General features: G+C 45.1%; 1 protein-coding gene across 2 annotated transcripts in view; it reads left to right on the top strand.

Moving 5' to 3' along the window:
- Positions 1-17218, top strand: part of cog5 (component of oligomeric golgi complex 5) — a 188102-nt gene that overhangs the window by 133723 nt on the left and 37161 nt on the right. For both annotated transcript variants that reach the window (XM_049567067.1, XM_049567068.1), the window contains 2 exons: positions 6659-6860; positions 9701-9862. In XM_049567067.1, the coding sequence (XP_049423024.1) occupies positions 6659-6860; positions 9701-9862 (364 nt within the window). The remainder of the gene's footprint in view (positions 1-6658; positions 6861-9700; positions 9863-17218) is intronic.

Consider the following 17218-nt stretch of genomic DNA (forward strand, 5'->3'; position numbering starts at 1 on the left):
GAGTAAAATCAGAAACAGCCACAGTGAGAAATTAGATTTAGAGGTGCAGACAACAGGCTCTTACTGCACTTGTTCTTTTACCTGCCCTGCAGTGTGATGGCAAAACACATGCAGCAAAAATAACAGGGGACTTAAGCCGTGGATCAGCTTGAATATGTAGCCCACTTTGTACAAAATACCAGGATATACAGCATGTATCGCCATTCAGCCTGAAAATACGTGAATACGTGTGAATTTTTGTCCAGCCCTAGTTTCCACTGTGAAAAGTTGCGGATGAACCAATTGCTGATCACTGGCAGTAGACTTGATCATAGAACACAAGTGTCGCACACTCTGGCTCCATATGCATTTCTTTTATTTTGATGATGTTTTGGCCTTTAGGCCTCTTTCAAGATCACCAATCAGTCAAGTCATCCTCACAAACTCATGAAGATAATATAACATAAACTGCAAACACTGCAGTTTAGAATAGGTAGAATGTAGAATGTACCTAAATACATTTACTCAGGTACTGTGAGTACAAATCTTCTCATTCCACCATGTACCTCTACGACACTACATTTTCGAGGGAAATATTGTTCTTTTTACTCCAATACATTTATCTTGGCATCTGTAGTTACTAGTCACTTTACAAGTTGATTTTTTTTCACATAAAAGATACAAAAATGTACAAATACAGCTGAAACTATTAGTTGATTAATGAACTGACACAAAATCAAATGGCAACTATCTGAGAATCATTTAAGTCATTTTTCATGCAATAACATTTTGTGGTTCCAGCTTGACAAATGTGAACATTTGCAGCTTTTCCTTTTAATAGTTTTAAATGATGAGGTTTGGACTGTTGGTTAGACAAAACAAACATTGTGAAGGTGACAGTTGGGACTCTGGGCCATTGTGATCAACATCTCTCACAATTTTTACTATTTTTACAAACAAAACATTTAATCCGTAATGGAGAAAGCAATCAGCAAATTAATCCATTATTAAATAAATCATTAGTTAACAGTTTAAAATCAGCTCCACCTCAACCAACTCCATTAGTAAATCCTGCTTTTACAATAATGCATGAGTCAGAATCCTCTAATGAGATCACGTATATTCATAGACTACAACAGTCACAGGGGACATTTCCATACTTAAAAGACCTTAACTACTTTTTACTGATTCAATTCAATTCAATTCAATTCAATTCAATTCAATTTATACAGCCCAATATCACAAATCACAATTTGCCTCACAGGGCTTTACGGCATACGACATCCCTCTGTCCTTATGACCCTCGCAGCGGATAAGGAAAAACTCCCCAAAAAACCCCTTTAACGGGGAAAAAAACGGTAGAAACCTCAGGAAGAGCAACTGAGGAGGGATCCCTCTTCCAGGACGGACAGACGTGCAATAGATGTCGTACAGAATAGATCAGCATATTAAATTAACAGTAATCCGTATGACACAATGAGAAAGAGAGAGAGAGAGAGGGAGAGAGAGAGAGAGAGAGAGAGAGAGAGAGATGCAGGTAATGACAGTAGCTTACAACAACATTATTGAAAGTAATAATATTATAGTTATAGTCCTGGCTACTGTGGTACAATATGTTGAAAGTATGTATTAATATCTGGCAGTATACATGTGTGACAATAGTCATATGTGTATAATAACAGTAGAAGTATGACTAATGACTAATGATGGCAGCAGCAGCAGGAGGCATCTGGCGGGACCATGGCAGCAGCACAACCACACACGTCACACTGTCCAGGCACCGCTGTGATATGAGTTAATCTGAGAGACAGTGGAGCACAAAGGCTCCGGAGAAGAAGCCGAGTTAGTGACATCCAGAATGGCCGAGTTAGCAAGATGCAGTAATAAAATACGAGAGAGAGAGAGAGAGAGAGAGAGAGAGAAGAAGAAGAAGAGAAGGTGCCCGGTGTATTATAGGGGGTCCTCCGGCAGACTAGGCCTAAGTCAGCCTAACTAGGGGCTGGTACAGGGCAAGCCTGAGCCAGCCCTAACTATAAGCTTTATCAAAGAGGAAAGTCTTAAGTCTAGTCTTAAATGTGGAGACGGTGTCTGCCTCCCGGACCGTAACAGGAAGATGATTCCACAGGAGAGGAGCCTGATAGCTGAAGGCTCTGGCTCCTGATCTACTTTTGGAGACTTTAGGGACCGCGAGTAACCCTGCGTTCTCAGAGCGCAGTGTTCTGGTGAGATAATATGGCACTATGAGCTCTCTAAGATATGATGGAGCTTGACCATTTAGAGCTTTATAAGTTAACAGTAGGATTTTAAATTCAATTCTGGATTTTACAGGGAGCCAGTGCAGAGAAGCTAAAACAGGAGAAATATGATCTTGTTTCTTAGTTCCTGTTAGTACACGTGCTGCTGCATTCTGAATTAGCTGGAGAGTTTTGAAGGACTTACTAGAGCTACCTAATAACAGAGAGTTACAGTAATCCAGCCTAGAGGTAACAAAAGCATGGACCAATTTTTCTGCATCTTTTTGGGTCAGGATAGGCCTAATTTTCGCAATATTACGCAGATGAAAAAATGCAGTCCGTGAGGTTTGTTTTAAATGAGAATTAAAAGACAAATCTTGATCAAATATTACTCCGAGGTTTCTTACGGTAGTGCTAGAGGCCAGAGCAATGCCATCAAGAGAAACTATGTCATCAGATAAAGAGTCTCTGAGTTGTTTGGGGCCAAGAACAATAACTTCAGTTTTGTCTGAATTTAACATCAGGAAATTGGTGCTCATCCAAGTTTTTATGTCCTTAAGGCAATTATGGAGTTTAGTTAATTGATTACTTTCTTCTGGCTTCATCGATAAATACAACTGAGTATCATCCGCATAACAATGGAAATTTATAGAGTGATTTCTAATGATGTTACCTAAAGGAAGCATATATAGAGTAAATAGGATTGGTCCGAGCACAGAACCTTGCGGAACTCCAAAACAAACTTTGGTACGTAAGGACGATTCATTATGAACGTGAACAAACTGAAAATGATCAGATAAATAAGATTTAAACCAGCTTAGTGCAGAACCTTTTAGGCCAATTAAGTGATCCAGTCTCTGCAGTAGAATTTGATGCTCAATTGTGTCAAACGCCGCACTAAGATCAAATAAAACAAGTACAGAGACAAGTCCTTTGTCCGAAGCAATCAGAAGGTCATTTGTAATTTTAACTAGTGCTGTCTCAGTGCTATGATGCACTCTAAATCCTGACTGAAATTCCTCAAATAAATTGTTATCATGGAGAAAATCACACAGCTGGTCTGCGACTACTTTCTCAAGGATCTTTGACATAAAGGGAAGATTAGATATTGGTCTATAGTTGGCTAACACCTCTGGATCCAGGGTGGGCTTTTTAGTAGAGGTTTAATTACAGCTACCTTAAAAGACTGTGGTACATAGCCTGTTAATAAGGATATATTGATCATATCTAATATATGAGTGTTAACTAAAGGAAAGACCTCCTTAAGTAGCCTAGTTGGGATGGGGTCTAAGAGACACGTTGATGATTTGGATGAAGAAATCAATGCGGTCAATTCTTGAAGAGAAATTGGGGAGAAGCAATCTAAAGATATATTAGGTTTTACAGCTGTGTTTGAGGTTAGATAGGTACTATCTGAGGACAGGAGGTCATGAATTTTGCCTCTAATAGTTAGAATTTTGTCATTAAAAAAGCTCATAAAATCATTACTGCTAAGGGCTAAAGGAATACAAGGCTCAATAGAGCTTTGACTCTCAGTCAGCCTGGCTACAGTGCTGAAAAGAAACCTGGGGTTGTTCTTATTGTCTTCTATTAGAGCTGAGTAATAGTTTGCTCTGGCATTGCGGAGGCCCCTCTTATAAGTTTTGAGACTGTCTGTCCAGATTAAACGAGATTCTTCCAGTTTGGTTAATCGCCAATTCCTTTCAAACTTTTGCGATATTTGTTTTAACTTACGGGTTTGAGAGTTATACCAAGGAGCGAATTTTCTTTGCTTTTTTAACTTCTTTTTAAGAGGAGCTACAGAGTCAAGTGTTGTTCGCAGCGAGCCTACAGCGCTATCGACAAAATGATCAAAGTCGGCGAAACCTCTGTTACTGAGGGACTTGGTATTGAATTTAATGACGGAGTAATCTTTTGCTTAAATTTTGCGACAGCACTATCTGATAAACATCTAGTATAGTAACTGTTGCTGAGTGGCGTGTGATCGAGTAAAAAGAAATCAAAAATAATCAGATAATGATCCGATAGCGAGGGATTCTGTGGAAAGACTTTTAGGTTATCAATTTCAATTCCATACGTCAGAACTAGATCGAGGGTATGGTTAAAACAGTGAGTGGGTTCATGTACACCCTGACTGAAGCCAATGGAGTCTAATAATGAGATAAACGCGGTAGCCAGGGAGTCATTATCAACGTCGACATGAATGTTAAAATCGCCTACAATAATAACTTTATCTGATTTAAGAACTAAACTGGATAAAAACTCTGAGAATTCAGATACAAATTCAGAATACGGGCCAGGAGCACGGTACACTATAACAAATAAAAGTGGCTGCGAGGTTTTCCAGGTCGGATGTAAAAGACTAAGAAAGAGGCTTTCAAATGAATTATAATCTAGTTTGGGTTTAGGACTGATTAACAGACTAGAGTTAAAAATGGCTGCAACTCCCCCTCCTCGGCCGCTGCCTCGAGGAATGTGGGTATTACTATGACTGGGAGGAGTGGACTCATTTAGACTGACATATTCATCTTGACACAGCCAGGTTTCAGTGAGACTGAGTAAATCAATATGATAATCTGATATTAATTCGTTTACTAACACTGCTTTAGATGATAGAGACCTGATATTTAACAGTCCGCATTTAATTCTCCTGTTTTGTCTTTCTGTCACAGAAGAGGTTTTAATTTTTATGAGGTTGTTATGCACAACTCCTCTTTGTTTAATTTTAGATTTAAATAATTTAGGTGGTCGGGGGACAGACACCGTTTGTATAAAACTATGAAAACTATGGCTGGGTAACTGAACTAGAAGCTCAGAGAGGCGTATAGGACTGCGTCTCCGAGTCCTGGTCTCAACTCTGGGTTGTCAGGGATTTAAATTACTAATAAATTTTGCCAGGTTCCTAGAAATGAGAGCAGCTCCATCCAAAGTGGGATGAATGCCGTCTCTCCTAATAAGACCAGGTTTTCCCCAGAAAGTTTGCCAATTATTAACGAAACCCACATCGTTTGCTGGACACCACCTGGACAGCCAGCAGTTAAATGATGACATGCAGCTAAACATGTCATCACTGGTCAGATTTGGGAGGGGTCCAGAGAAAACTACGGAGTCCGACATCGTTTTTGCATATTCACACACCGAGGCAATATTAATTTTAGTGACCTCCGATTGGCGTAACCGGGTGTCATTGCCGCCGACGTGAATAACAATCTTACTGAATCTACGTTTAGCTTTAGCCAGCAGTTTTAAATTTGATTCAATGTCGCCCGCTCTGGCCCCAGGGATACATTTGACTATGGTCGCTGGTGTTGCTAACTTCACGTTCCTCAGAATAGAGCTGCCAATAACCAGAGTTTTATCCTCAGCGGGTGTGTCGCTGAGTGGGGAAAAGCGGTTGGAAACGTGAACAGGCTGGTGGTGAGCCGTGGGCTTCGGCTTGGAGCTGTGCTTCTGGCTAACCGTAACCCAACCTCCCGGCTGAAGCAGGAGTTACCGGAGGACAGTTAGCAGAGGCTAAGGCTATGCTATGTGGCTCGCACCGGCTACAGGGGGCTGGCTAACTACCGCAGCTACTGAATGGTTTTCCATGGTGCGGAGCCGCGCTTCTAATTCACTAAGCCTCGCCTCCAACGCAGCAAATAAGCTACACTTATTACAATTACCACTGTCGCTAAAGGAGGCAGAGGCATAACTGAACATTTGGCACACCGAGCAAGAAAGAGCAGAGGGAGAAGCCATCGCTAACTGTAAAGCTAATGTAGCTACCAAGGCTGGTAACGTGCAAACAACAGCTAAGAGATTAGCGAGAAAGTCGTAGAAAGGAGGAGAGCTATAACGTTAAGTGCTTAAACAGAACCAGTGTGGGTTAAGACTTGAAGTAGACGTTAAAGCAACTGAAGTGAGAAAGCAGGCTAGTAGAATCCACCAGAGCAGTACAGAGACGCTGTCACAGAAACACCGGAAATGACACAACTCGCTTACCGCAATACGTCAGCACGTCATGCTCAAGTATGATTCTTCTTACATACTTTAAATTTTCAGTGCAGGATTATTACTCACATAACATACCTGCTGCCGTGAGAGAGTGGGGAATTTCGCACGGTTTTAAGTCTCAAAATGTTAGCAGAGCAGGACACACTAAACTTATGTTGGGAGAGCAGGGAGGGTTGTTACACACTGTAGCAGTCCTAAAACTTCGTACAAATTACTTAGAAGAGAGCTAAAGCATATGACAGCTTGTGGCGCAGGTATCTGTGCTCTACAGCGATGATTGTGTGTGCTTAACGGCCTAGAGTTGACATTGTGTCATTGGTTGCCAAGCATGTTGAATGCTAAATGAGTTATTGAAAATATAACTAACATGTATCATGCAGAGAGAACTGAATAAAAGCATGCAGTTATAAGTAAGTTCCTCACTCCATGTGCTTGTCTTCTTTTCTATCCAGCCTCGTCCTTCCTAAAGCAGGCATTTGAAGGAGAGTATCCTAAGCTGTTGCGACTGTACAATGACCTGTGGCGCCGCTTGCAGCAGTATAGCGCCAGTCTGCAGGGGGCGCTAACAAGCAGCGGAGGAATGGATGCATCTCTGGACATAGCCACAGAGACAGACAACCAGGACCTCTTCACACATGGAAAACAGGACTACAAGTGAGCTAACACAAAGACAGCAACACAATCAGAGTCAGTTGTAATCACACCTACAGTCTGTTTGATGTGAACCAGGGTGGGAAAGTTTATTGTGAAGCATATTTGTGCTTTGTTTAGTTTATTTTAATTTAATTTAATTTATTTTTATTTGTTGTAGAGGGACAATGTACATTAATTAACATTTTAAAAATAAAATGTAAATGCACCCAATTGTAGCCAAAAGGCTAATTTCCATTGGCAGTCCCCCTGCCAGAAGGAACACGGCTAAGTGATCTGGTAAAAAAAAACAAATTACAGTAAAAGAAATACACGTCATAGGTACAATATTTAGAAAACAGTAACATTACAAATATATATATGACACCCCCCCCACCCAGCGCACACACAGACGGTCCGATCCACTACCAGTGACAAGCTCTCATTACCCTCAGCCTCACAAGGGTGTATACATCCCCCAACCAGACAAGGCAAGAATTCATATCAACAACGACAAACAAATTTCACACACAAACTGATAAACCATGTACTACAGGGGATGCAGGCACTATTGTTGACAGATTTGGTTGTCAGTTAGCCAGCAAATTCTACATTCAGTGAATGTAGAGTCTGTAGGCAGACCCCGGAGAACTTGCCTCTGGAAGAAGAGCGGAAGAGCCCTGGTTTCCGGTTGTAGGCTGTTTGTAGTCCGTGTGATATTGACCAATCACCTTTGAGCCGGCTGCAGTTGTTGCCAGGTTAAACGGTGCATGCGGTGAACTATGAACTAATGAGACGGAACATAATTGGCATCACTGCAAACTCTGAATCCATCGCAATGGTTCAGCATATTTACTTACACATAAACGGAAGTTGGAAACGGAAATTTGCCTCCTCCGCCCAAATCAAACCGGAATGCCAAAAAATCGGGGGTCTGCCCCCAGAGGCCGTATCGCCGTCTGCCGGAAGTCAGACACGGAATACAGTCACTGGGTTCCGAGAATGAATCCAAATCAACCACTTAGAGACGCTACAAATGTGAGAATGGGCCTACCTACGTGTTCTACTGTCTGCTCAGATCATGAACAACAATGAGTGTTGTTCGTGATAATCCACTGTTTTATCTCATGTAGTGTGTCATAGTAGATGACAACCGATGCCACGTCTGGGACACTTCATGATGTCCCAGCAGAAAGTCTAGCTTGTTTTATTTTCTTTTGTCTTCCATGGCTTCTCCCATCACAACCATCACTTTGACCAATAGAAACACAGAGTGATGTGCTGCTGTGGAAAACTGTATGGCAACAACACCCCAGCCTTTTTGCTAATTCCTCTAAGGATGTTACCACAACAGACTAAAAGGGGAAAAATGATGGTGTGAAACAGCATAGACACTTTAGCAACCTGGTGAGTGCTGCCATAAGCATCAAGCTAGCAAAGAACATTATTTCTTCATAATGTAGGACATAAAGGGAAATAAATCACAAATAGTGGCAGGGCTTTTACTTACCACAACTGCAGAGGGTACCAGCTTCATTTGAAACAGACTACATTAGAAACAGGCCTTTATTAATTATTCCCTCTGTATTTTTCTATTTTTACTTTTAGTCCTCACCATTTGCCCTGTTAAAGGAAATGACCACTTTAGAATGAAAATACAGACAGTACTTACTCACCCTCATGCTGACAAGAAGTCCAGTGTAATTTTTCAATCCACAAAACTCGTTCGGGGTATCGGAGGATAACAGCTAGCCACATTTTTCCATACACTTGAAGTGCATGGAACCCATGACCCAAATCATTTTGAAAATGTAATAAAACTGGGCTAATGCATTTCAAAACGGCTCGTCCGTCGTAATCCAAGTGCCCTGGAGCCGCGGCATGTAAAATTGACTTGAAAAGACATAATTTACTCCACTTTTATAGCATAATTTCTCACCGTGGTCAGTTAGCCTGCAGGCATGATGTGTTTACATGGCAACTCATGTGAGAATCGAGAACGTTCAGAGGCGTTCTTGTTCTCAAGTCTCGCGAGTTGCATGCTATCTGACCACGGTGAGATATTATGCTACAATAGTGGAGTAAATTATGTCTTTTCAAGTCACTTTTGCATGCCGAGCCGTTCTGACGTTTTTATTACATTTTCAAAATGATTTTGGACATGGGTTCCATGCACTTCAGAGTAAGTACTGTCTGTATTTTCATCCTGAAGTGGTCATTTCCTTTAAATTCAAGGCATCGTGCTGTCATTTCAAACTCAACACTTCTGTATCCATTCAAAATTAAAAGCCCCTTATAATTTCGGTTGAGAGAATCCCTTCATTGTCTAAAAAGGCTTTTATTGTGAAACATTTGCAGGAACTTCTTGTGGGGGATTCAGTGACTTGCTAAGTTTGCAAGCAGTACTTCAAATGTAGCTCCTGACATCTGGTGGTACTTTTTAGGTTACTTCAGTAACATTTCGGCTGAGACATGAACAGCCACAGTAACTGATAATAATACAGATAGGATTAGAATAATCTGATGACATCACGGACGTGAAAGCCTATCAGGGATGATTGGTCGTGAACCAATGTGTAGTCTGTCATGTCTGTCGGCCAAGTCACAGCAAGATTTTTTGACTCCACAATCACCTTATCATGACATAGTGACTGTTGGAGCAGACAAAACTGTTTTACAGTATGAACCTGGCATAATGATTTCTCAAACATTTCTTGTCTGTTAATATCTGAAGTTGCACATTGATTATGTCAAGTTATATATATATGTATTTTTTGATTTTGTGTCTATCTGTGTGTGCGTGTGTGTGTGTGTGTGTGTGTGTGTTTGTTTGTGTGTGTTTGTGTTTGTGTGTTTGTACGCAGCCCAGAGAAGGCTCTAAAGGACTCTCTGCAGCCATACGAGGCAGCCTACCTTTCCAAGTCCCTCTCTCGCCTGTTTGATCCTATCAACCTCGTGTTCCCTATGGGCGGCCGCAACCCGCCCTCCAACGATGAGCTGGAGAGCATCATCAAGACCATCAGCAGGCAAGCAAGCACAGCTCATAACACTTTGGGTGCCTTAGGCCCGAACACACTTGGGTGGAACGTATGCGGAACGGACTCCGCGAGGAATGTCCGCAGTCATTCGGGCTTTCATAGTCGAGCACACTTCCGCGTTGTCGTTTCCTGTAAAAATGTCCGCGAAAAATCCCCGCAATGTGAAAAATACATGCCGAGCAGTCACTGGTGCACGGAGCGGAGTCCGTGCGGTCGTAAAATCTGAGCTTTGCGCGCACAGGGCTTGCGGACGTCCACTTTGTGTCCGCGCGGACCTCTGCGGAGTCCGTTCCGCGTACGTTCCGCCCGAGTATGTTCAGGCCTTTACACATTTTAAGTAACAAAATCTCTCAGTGGTGCCTCTGCAACTTTAACATTGTGTTGACATGTTTGAAGGCTGTTCATTTATCCTACGCATTTCAGTCACCCAAGCATTTATAAAATTATATTATTGATTCATTGACAGATAGAATGTTGAAAAAACTCACCAGGTGATAGGTAGTCATCATAGCCACTTTTAAGGTCCAAAAAGAAAAACAATGTCAGGTTGGTATGATGTAAACAAAACATGATTTTTTTTCTGATAAAGATAAGTGTCTTCTATTAAAGTCAGGAGAAACCATATATAATCCAGGATGGTTCAGGATTTCTTTGTGACTTACTGATTGAAGTGCTTTTCAGTAGTGGTGTGTGTAGTGCTGCTACTGATGGCTGAATGATGTATAAATCACACAACTGTTGTAATTACTAATATCAGTGCTCTACACAGTAGCTTCCAGAGATGGCTAGTACGACATTTCTGGGTCAGTGGCAATAAATAAGCAGTCCACAATGTTTTCCAATAATCCAAATTATTTAGTACACCAAAAAGGACTTTATCATTATTCACCATTAATCTTTGTAATCTAAGAAGGAAGAGACAGACAAAATAAGAATCAGAATGACTTTTAACAGCAAAGTAAGTGGGTCCATGATGCACAGAGGATATTAATATGCAGTAGCCCACTTATATGAGTTATTAACACTTTCTGTAAAGTTCATGTCCATAATATATTATAAGCACATTGATAAGACATTATAATACATTTATAAGTCTTTTTGAAACTGCTTATAAATGTTTATAACAATGTTTTTAAACTATTGCATTAAGTGATGGACATATTGTGTGATAAGTTCAGCATCATAAAGGTTTATATGTCCATACCAAAGTGACAACAGTGTTTGAAAGAAGAATTTGAGTCCTGAGTTACACAGCTCATTACAACTACCATACTTTTAACCAGTTATAAAGACACAGAGAACTGCTCTAACATTTAAGAACACATTATACACTCACAGCCACTTTGTCAGGTACACCTGTTCAACTGCTCATCGATGCAAATAGTTGATCAGCCAGTCACGTGACAGCAACTCAATGCATTTAGGCATGTGGACCTGGTCAAGATGACCTGCTGAAGTCCAAACCAAGCATCAGAACAGAGAAGAAAGGTGACTTTAATTTAAGTGACTTTGAACGTGGCATGGTTGTTTGTGCTAGATGGGCTAGTTTCAGAAACCGCTGATCTACTAGGATTTTCAGGTACAACCATCTCTAGGGTTTACAGAAGGTGGTCCGAAAATGAGAAGTGAGCGGCAGTCCTCTGGGTGAAAATGCCTTGTTGATGCCAGAGGTCAGAGAAGAATGGCCAGACTGGTTCAAGATGATAGAAAGGGAAGAGTAACTCAAATAACCACTTGTTACAATCAAGGTATGTAGAAGACCATCTCTGAACCAACAACATGTTCAACCTTGGACAGCAGCAGCAGAAGACCACACCAGGTGCCACTCCTGTCAGCTAAGAACAGGAAACTGGGGTTACCATTCGCATGGGCTCACCAAAATTGAACGATACAAAGAAGGAAAAATGTTGTCTGGTCTGACCAGTCTCGGTTTCTGCTGAGACATTCAGATGGTACCAGGGTTCCCACGGATCCTTAAAAAGTCTTAAAAGGCACTGAATTCATTAATCTAAAAATAAGGCCTTAATTGGCATTAAAATGTCTTAAATCAATCTTTCAAAAGTCTTAAAAATGTTAACACATGGTAAGTAGGATTTTATGATTGTAATTAGTCTCAAATCTAAAAATAATAGGTAACATTTATTTTTTTTAAATAATTTGCCGAATAGCAGTAACGTCACGCAATCACAGGAGTGGAACCAACAAAACAGTGATGTGTTTGCGGCTGTGACTCTCAGAGCAGATGCACGTCGTTCATGTAGCAGTCGGACCACATGGGAAAGTGTAAATTTAATGAAAATTGGCTGTCCAACAAAGATTTTTCTGGGTTGCTGAAACCGGTACCAGGCAATTTATACGAGGCACGGTATATTTTGTGCAAGAAATGTTTCAAACTGGGCACGATGGGAATCAAGGCAGGGGAGTCCCACATGCACAGCGCAAAACACAAAGCCTCAAAATCAAGCTGTCAACAAACGCCAGGTATTTCGCAGTTCTGTTCTACTCTCGTCTCTACCGTGCCTCCACCCCCATCTCCGATATCAACAACCAGGACAGCAGCACCAAATCTCCAGACAATGTTCGGGTGCATGCCTACACTAAAAGCAGAGGTACTGTGGTGTCTGAACACCGTGACAAAACACCAATCGTCGTCGTCGTCGTCGTCGTCGTCCTCCGCTTATCCGGGTCCGGGTCGCGGGGGCAGCAGCCTCAGCAAGGAAGCCCAGACAGTCCTCTCCCCAGCCACTTCCATCAGCTCTTCCGCGGGAACCCCGAGGCGTTCCCAGGCCAGCTGGGTGATGTAGTCCCTCCAGCGTGTCCTGGGGCGGCCCCGAGGTCTCCTCCCGGTTGGACATGCCCGAAACACCTCCCAAGGGAGGCGTCCGGAAGGCATCCTTACCAGATGCCCGAACCACCTCAACTGGCTCCTCTCGATGTGGAGGAGCAGCGGCTCTACTCCGAGTCCCTCCCGAATGTCTGAGCTCCTCACCCTATCCCTAAGGCTGAGCCCAGCCACCCTGCGGAGGAAACTCATTTCGGCCGCTTGTATTCGCGATCTCATTCTTTCGGTCACTACCCAGAGCTCGTGACGATAGGTGAGGGTTGGAACGAAGATCAACCGGTAAATCGAGAGCTTCGCTTTCTGGCCAAGCTCCCTTTTCACCACAACGGACCGGTTAAGCGCCCGCATCACTGCTGACGCTGCCCCAATCCGCCTGTCAATCTCCCGCTCCATCCTACCCTCACTCGTGAACAAGATCCCAAGATACTTAAACTCCTCCACCTGAGGAAGGACCTCCCCCCTGACCTGGAGTGGGCAATCCACCCTTTTCCGGCTGAGGACCATGGCCTCGGACTTGGAGGTACTGATTCTCATCCCAGCCGCTTCACACTTGGCTGCGAACCGCCCCAGTGAGAGCTGGAGGTCACTGTTCGATGGAGCTAGAAGGACCACGTCATCCGCAAAAAGCAGGGACAAGATTCTCCCATCACCGAACCTGACACCCTCCACCACTTGGCTGCGCCTAGAAATTCTGTCCATAAAAGTTATGAACAGAACCGGTGACAAAGGGCAGCCCTGGCGGAGTCCAGCCCTCACCGGGAACAGGTCCGACTTACTGCCAGCCACGCGAACCAGACTCATGCTCCTTTGGTACAGGGACTGGATGGCCCCAGCAAGGCCACCCACCCCATACTCCCGAGCACCCCCCACAGGATGCCCCTGGGGACACGGTCGTAAGCCTTCTCCAAATCCACAAAACACATGTGGACTGGTTGGGCGAACTCCCATGCCCCCTCCAGCACCCTGGCGAGGGTAAAGAGCTGGTCCACGGTTCCGCGTCCGGGACAGAAACCACATTGCTCCTCCTCGATCCGAGGTTCAACTATCGACCGGACCCTCTTCTCCAGCACCCTGGAGTAGACCTTACCGGGTAGGCTGAGGAGTGTGATCCCCCTGTAGTTGGAACACACCCTCTGGTCCCCTTTCTTGAAAATGGGGACCACCACCCTGGTCTGCCACTCCAGGGCACTGCCCCGATGTCCACGCAATGTTGCAGAGGCGTGTCAGCCAACACAGCCCTCCACCCTCCAGCGCCTGGAGATATCCGGGACGAATCTCATCCACCCCCGGGGCTCCGCCACGTCGGAGTTGTTTCACCACCTCGCGACTTCTGCCCCAGAAACGGACGACCCGCCCCCGAGACCCCCGTCTCTGTTTCCTCACTGGAATACGTGTTGGTGGGATTGAGGAGCTCCTCAAAGTATTCCTTCCACCGCCCGACAATGTCCCCAGTTGACGTCAGCAGCTCCCCGCCTCCACTGTAAACAGTGTGAGCAAGTTGCCGCCTTCCCCCCCTGAGGCGTCGGACGGTTTGCCAGAACCTCTTTGGAGCCGATCGATAGTCTTCCTCCATGGCCTCACCGAACTCCTCCCACGCCCGAGTTTGTGCCTCCACGACTGCCGCCGCCGCGCTCCGCTTGGCCCGCCGGTACCCGTCAGCTGCTTCCGGAGACCCACAGACCAACCATGCCCTGTAGGCCTCCTTCTTCAGCCTGATGGCTCCCCTCACCTCTGGTGTCCACCAGCGGGTTCGGGGATTACCGCCGCGACTGGCACCAGCGGCCTTGCGGCCACAGCTCGCAACCGCCGCCTCAACAATGGCAGAGCGGAACAAGGCCCATTCGGACTCAATGTCCCCCTCCGCCCTCGGGACGCGGTTGAAGCTCTCCCGGAGGTGGGAGTTGAAGATCATCTGGACAGGTTCTTCCGCCAGGCGTTCCCAGCAGACCCTCACTGTTCGTTTGGGCCTGCCAGGTCTGCGCAGCGTCTTCCCCACCATCTGATCCAACTCACCACCAGGTGGTGATCAGTTGACAGCTCTGCTCCTCTCTTCACCCGAGTGTCCAGAACATATGGCCGCAGGTCAAATGATACGACTACAAAGTCGATCATTGACCTGCGACCTAGGATGTCCTGGTGCCACGTGCACCGATGGACATCCTTATGTTTGAACATGGTGTTAGTTATGGCCAAACTGCGACCCGCACAGAAGTCCAATAACTGAACACCACTCGAGTTCAGATTGGGCAGGCCGTTCCTCCCAATCATGCCCATCCAGGTCCCGCTGTCATTGCCCACATGAGCGTTGAAGTCCCCAGCAGAACAATGGAGTCCCGGTTGGGGCACTGTCCAGCACCCGTCCCAGGGACTCCAAAAGGGTGGTACTCTGAACTGTTGTTCGTGCATAAGCACAGACAACAGTCAGGACCCGTTCCCGACCGAAGGCGCAGGGAAGCAACCCTTTTCGCCTACTGGGGTAAACCCCAACGTGACAGGCAGAGAGTCTGGGGGCTATCAGAAAGCCCATCCCGGCCCTCCGCCTCTCACCCGGAGCAACTCCAGCGAAGGAGAGAGTCCAACCCCTCTCAAGGACTAGGGTTCCAGAGCCGGAACTATGTGTCGAGGTGAGGCCGACTATATCTAGCCGGTAACGCTCAGCCTCTTCCACAAGCTCCGGCTCCTTCCCCGCCAGAGAGGTGACATTCCATGTCCCAAGAGCCAACTTCTGTAACCGAGGATCGGACCGCCAAGGCCCCCGCCTTGGTCTGCTGCCCAATCCACATTGCACCGAACCCTTCTGGATCCCTCTATGGGTGGTGGGCCTGCAGGGGGACGAACCCATGTAGCCGGTTCGGGCTGGGCCCAGCCGGACCCCATGGGCGAAGGCCCGACCACCAGGCGCTCGCCCACGGACCCCAACCCCAGGCCTGGCTCCAGGGCGGGGCCCCAGTAACCCTCCGGGCCGGGTACACTTGTCCTTGATCATAACCATCATGAAGGGTCTTTTGAACCGTTCTTCGTCTGACCCTTCGCCCAGAACCAATCTGCCATGGGAAACCCTACCAGGGGCAAAATGCCCCCGACAGCATAGCTCCTAGGGTCATTAGGGCACTCAAACTCCTCCACCACGATAAGGTGACGGTTCTCGGAGGAGAACTGCACCAATCATACAAATCAAATGAGGGAGCTGGAGATTTATTCATTTATTTAATTTGTGTTGATTGTGTCGTTGGTCTTAAATTTCATTTCAAGTGGCATTAAAAAAGTCTTAAAAAGTAAAAATTTAAATTGCCTTATGCTGTAGGAACCCTGGGTACAGACAGAATTTGGCGTAAACAACATGAAAGCATGGATCCATCCTGCAATGTATCAACAGTTCCTGCTGGTGGTGGTGGGGTAATGGCAGGGGCGAAAATCCCATTTCATAGTTGGGGGGGACAATAAACAGTAAAATTTTAGAGAATAATTTCATGGGGGGACAAGAAAAAAAACATTGTAGCCTGTCTTTTATACAGCATCTTTTACCGGAATTTGATGCTTTAATCTTCTATCTCTCCAACAAGCAGAGTGAATGTCTGTACTAACTAAACTAAAACTAAAACTAAACATTTCCTGCAATTAAACTGGTAAACTGGTTTATAAACAGTGTGCTGTGAGATCTGCCACTGTGCACCTCACAACCGTGCGTAATAGTCGCGCGTTATGACCGCTCCTCGTCTGCACGTCTTTGATGTTTGTCTCACTGACAGGAGGAGAGCCTACAGACAGGTACCCATTAGCTACGCTCCGTCACAACTGTGCGTAATAGTCGCGTATAATGACCGCTCCTTGTCTGCACGTCTTTCATGTTTGTCTCACTGACAGGTGGAGAGCCTGCAGACAGGTACCCATACGAGCTGCTCCACCACAACCGTGCGTAATAGTCGCTCGTAATGACCGCTCCTTGTCAGTTAGACTGCACGTCATTCATGTTTGTCTCACTGACAGGTGGAGAGCCTACAGACAGGTACCCATTGCTCCGCCACTGACTGCTCTTGTCCTGTCTTCTCCCTCTTCTTTTTCTGCTGTCCTCTCTATCACTAAACTCTGAGCTTAATCATTAGCTTTTAGCTTAGCAGCACTCGTAATTGAGTAGGCTTTTGAACAATGCAGGAGAAATGTTGCAGGCAGTTTATATTATCAGCCTGGGCCTGGAGCTTGTTGTAACAGTAAATAGGATGTGTTGTAACTTGTGTAAGTTAAACTGTGTCTGTGTGAGTGAATATCTTACCCTGCGATGCGCGATGTGGGCAGCGGCTCCAGCCACACGCTGCTACTGCTGCCAAGCAGCCCCACCCATTGGAAAGAGTGTGGGATATACCACTACTAGGAATGGGAGGTGGGGAATAAATCTTTTAATTCAAATAAACACAAGAAGTTTGTGCTCTAAAAAAAGATCAGCACTCAGTGAATAACCTCCTAAGCCCTACGATAAGCTATTATGGCAAGGCTTAACTATACAG

Source organism: Epinephelus fuscoguttatus, linkage group LG22 (genome assembly GCF_011397635.1).
Source record: "Epinephelus fuscoguttatus linkage group LG22, E.fuscoguttatus.final_Chr_v1".
In the NCBI taxonomy this organism is placed as follows: Eukaryota; Metazoa; Chordata; class Actinopteri; order Perciformes; family Serranidae; genus Epinephelus; species Epinephelus fuscoguttatus.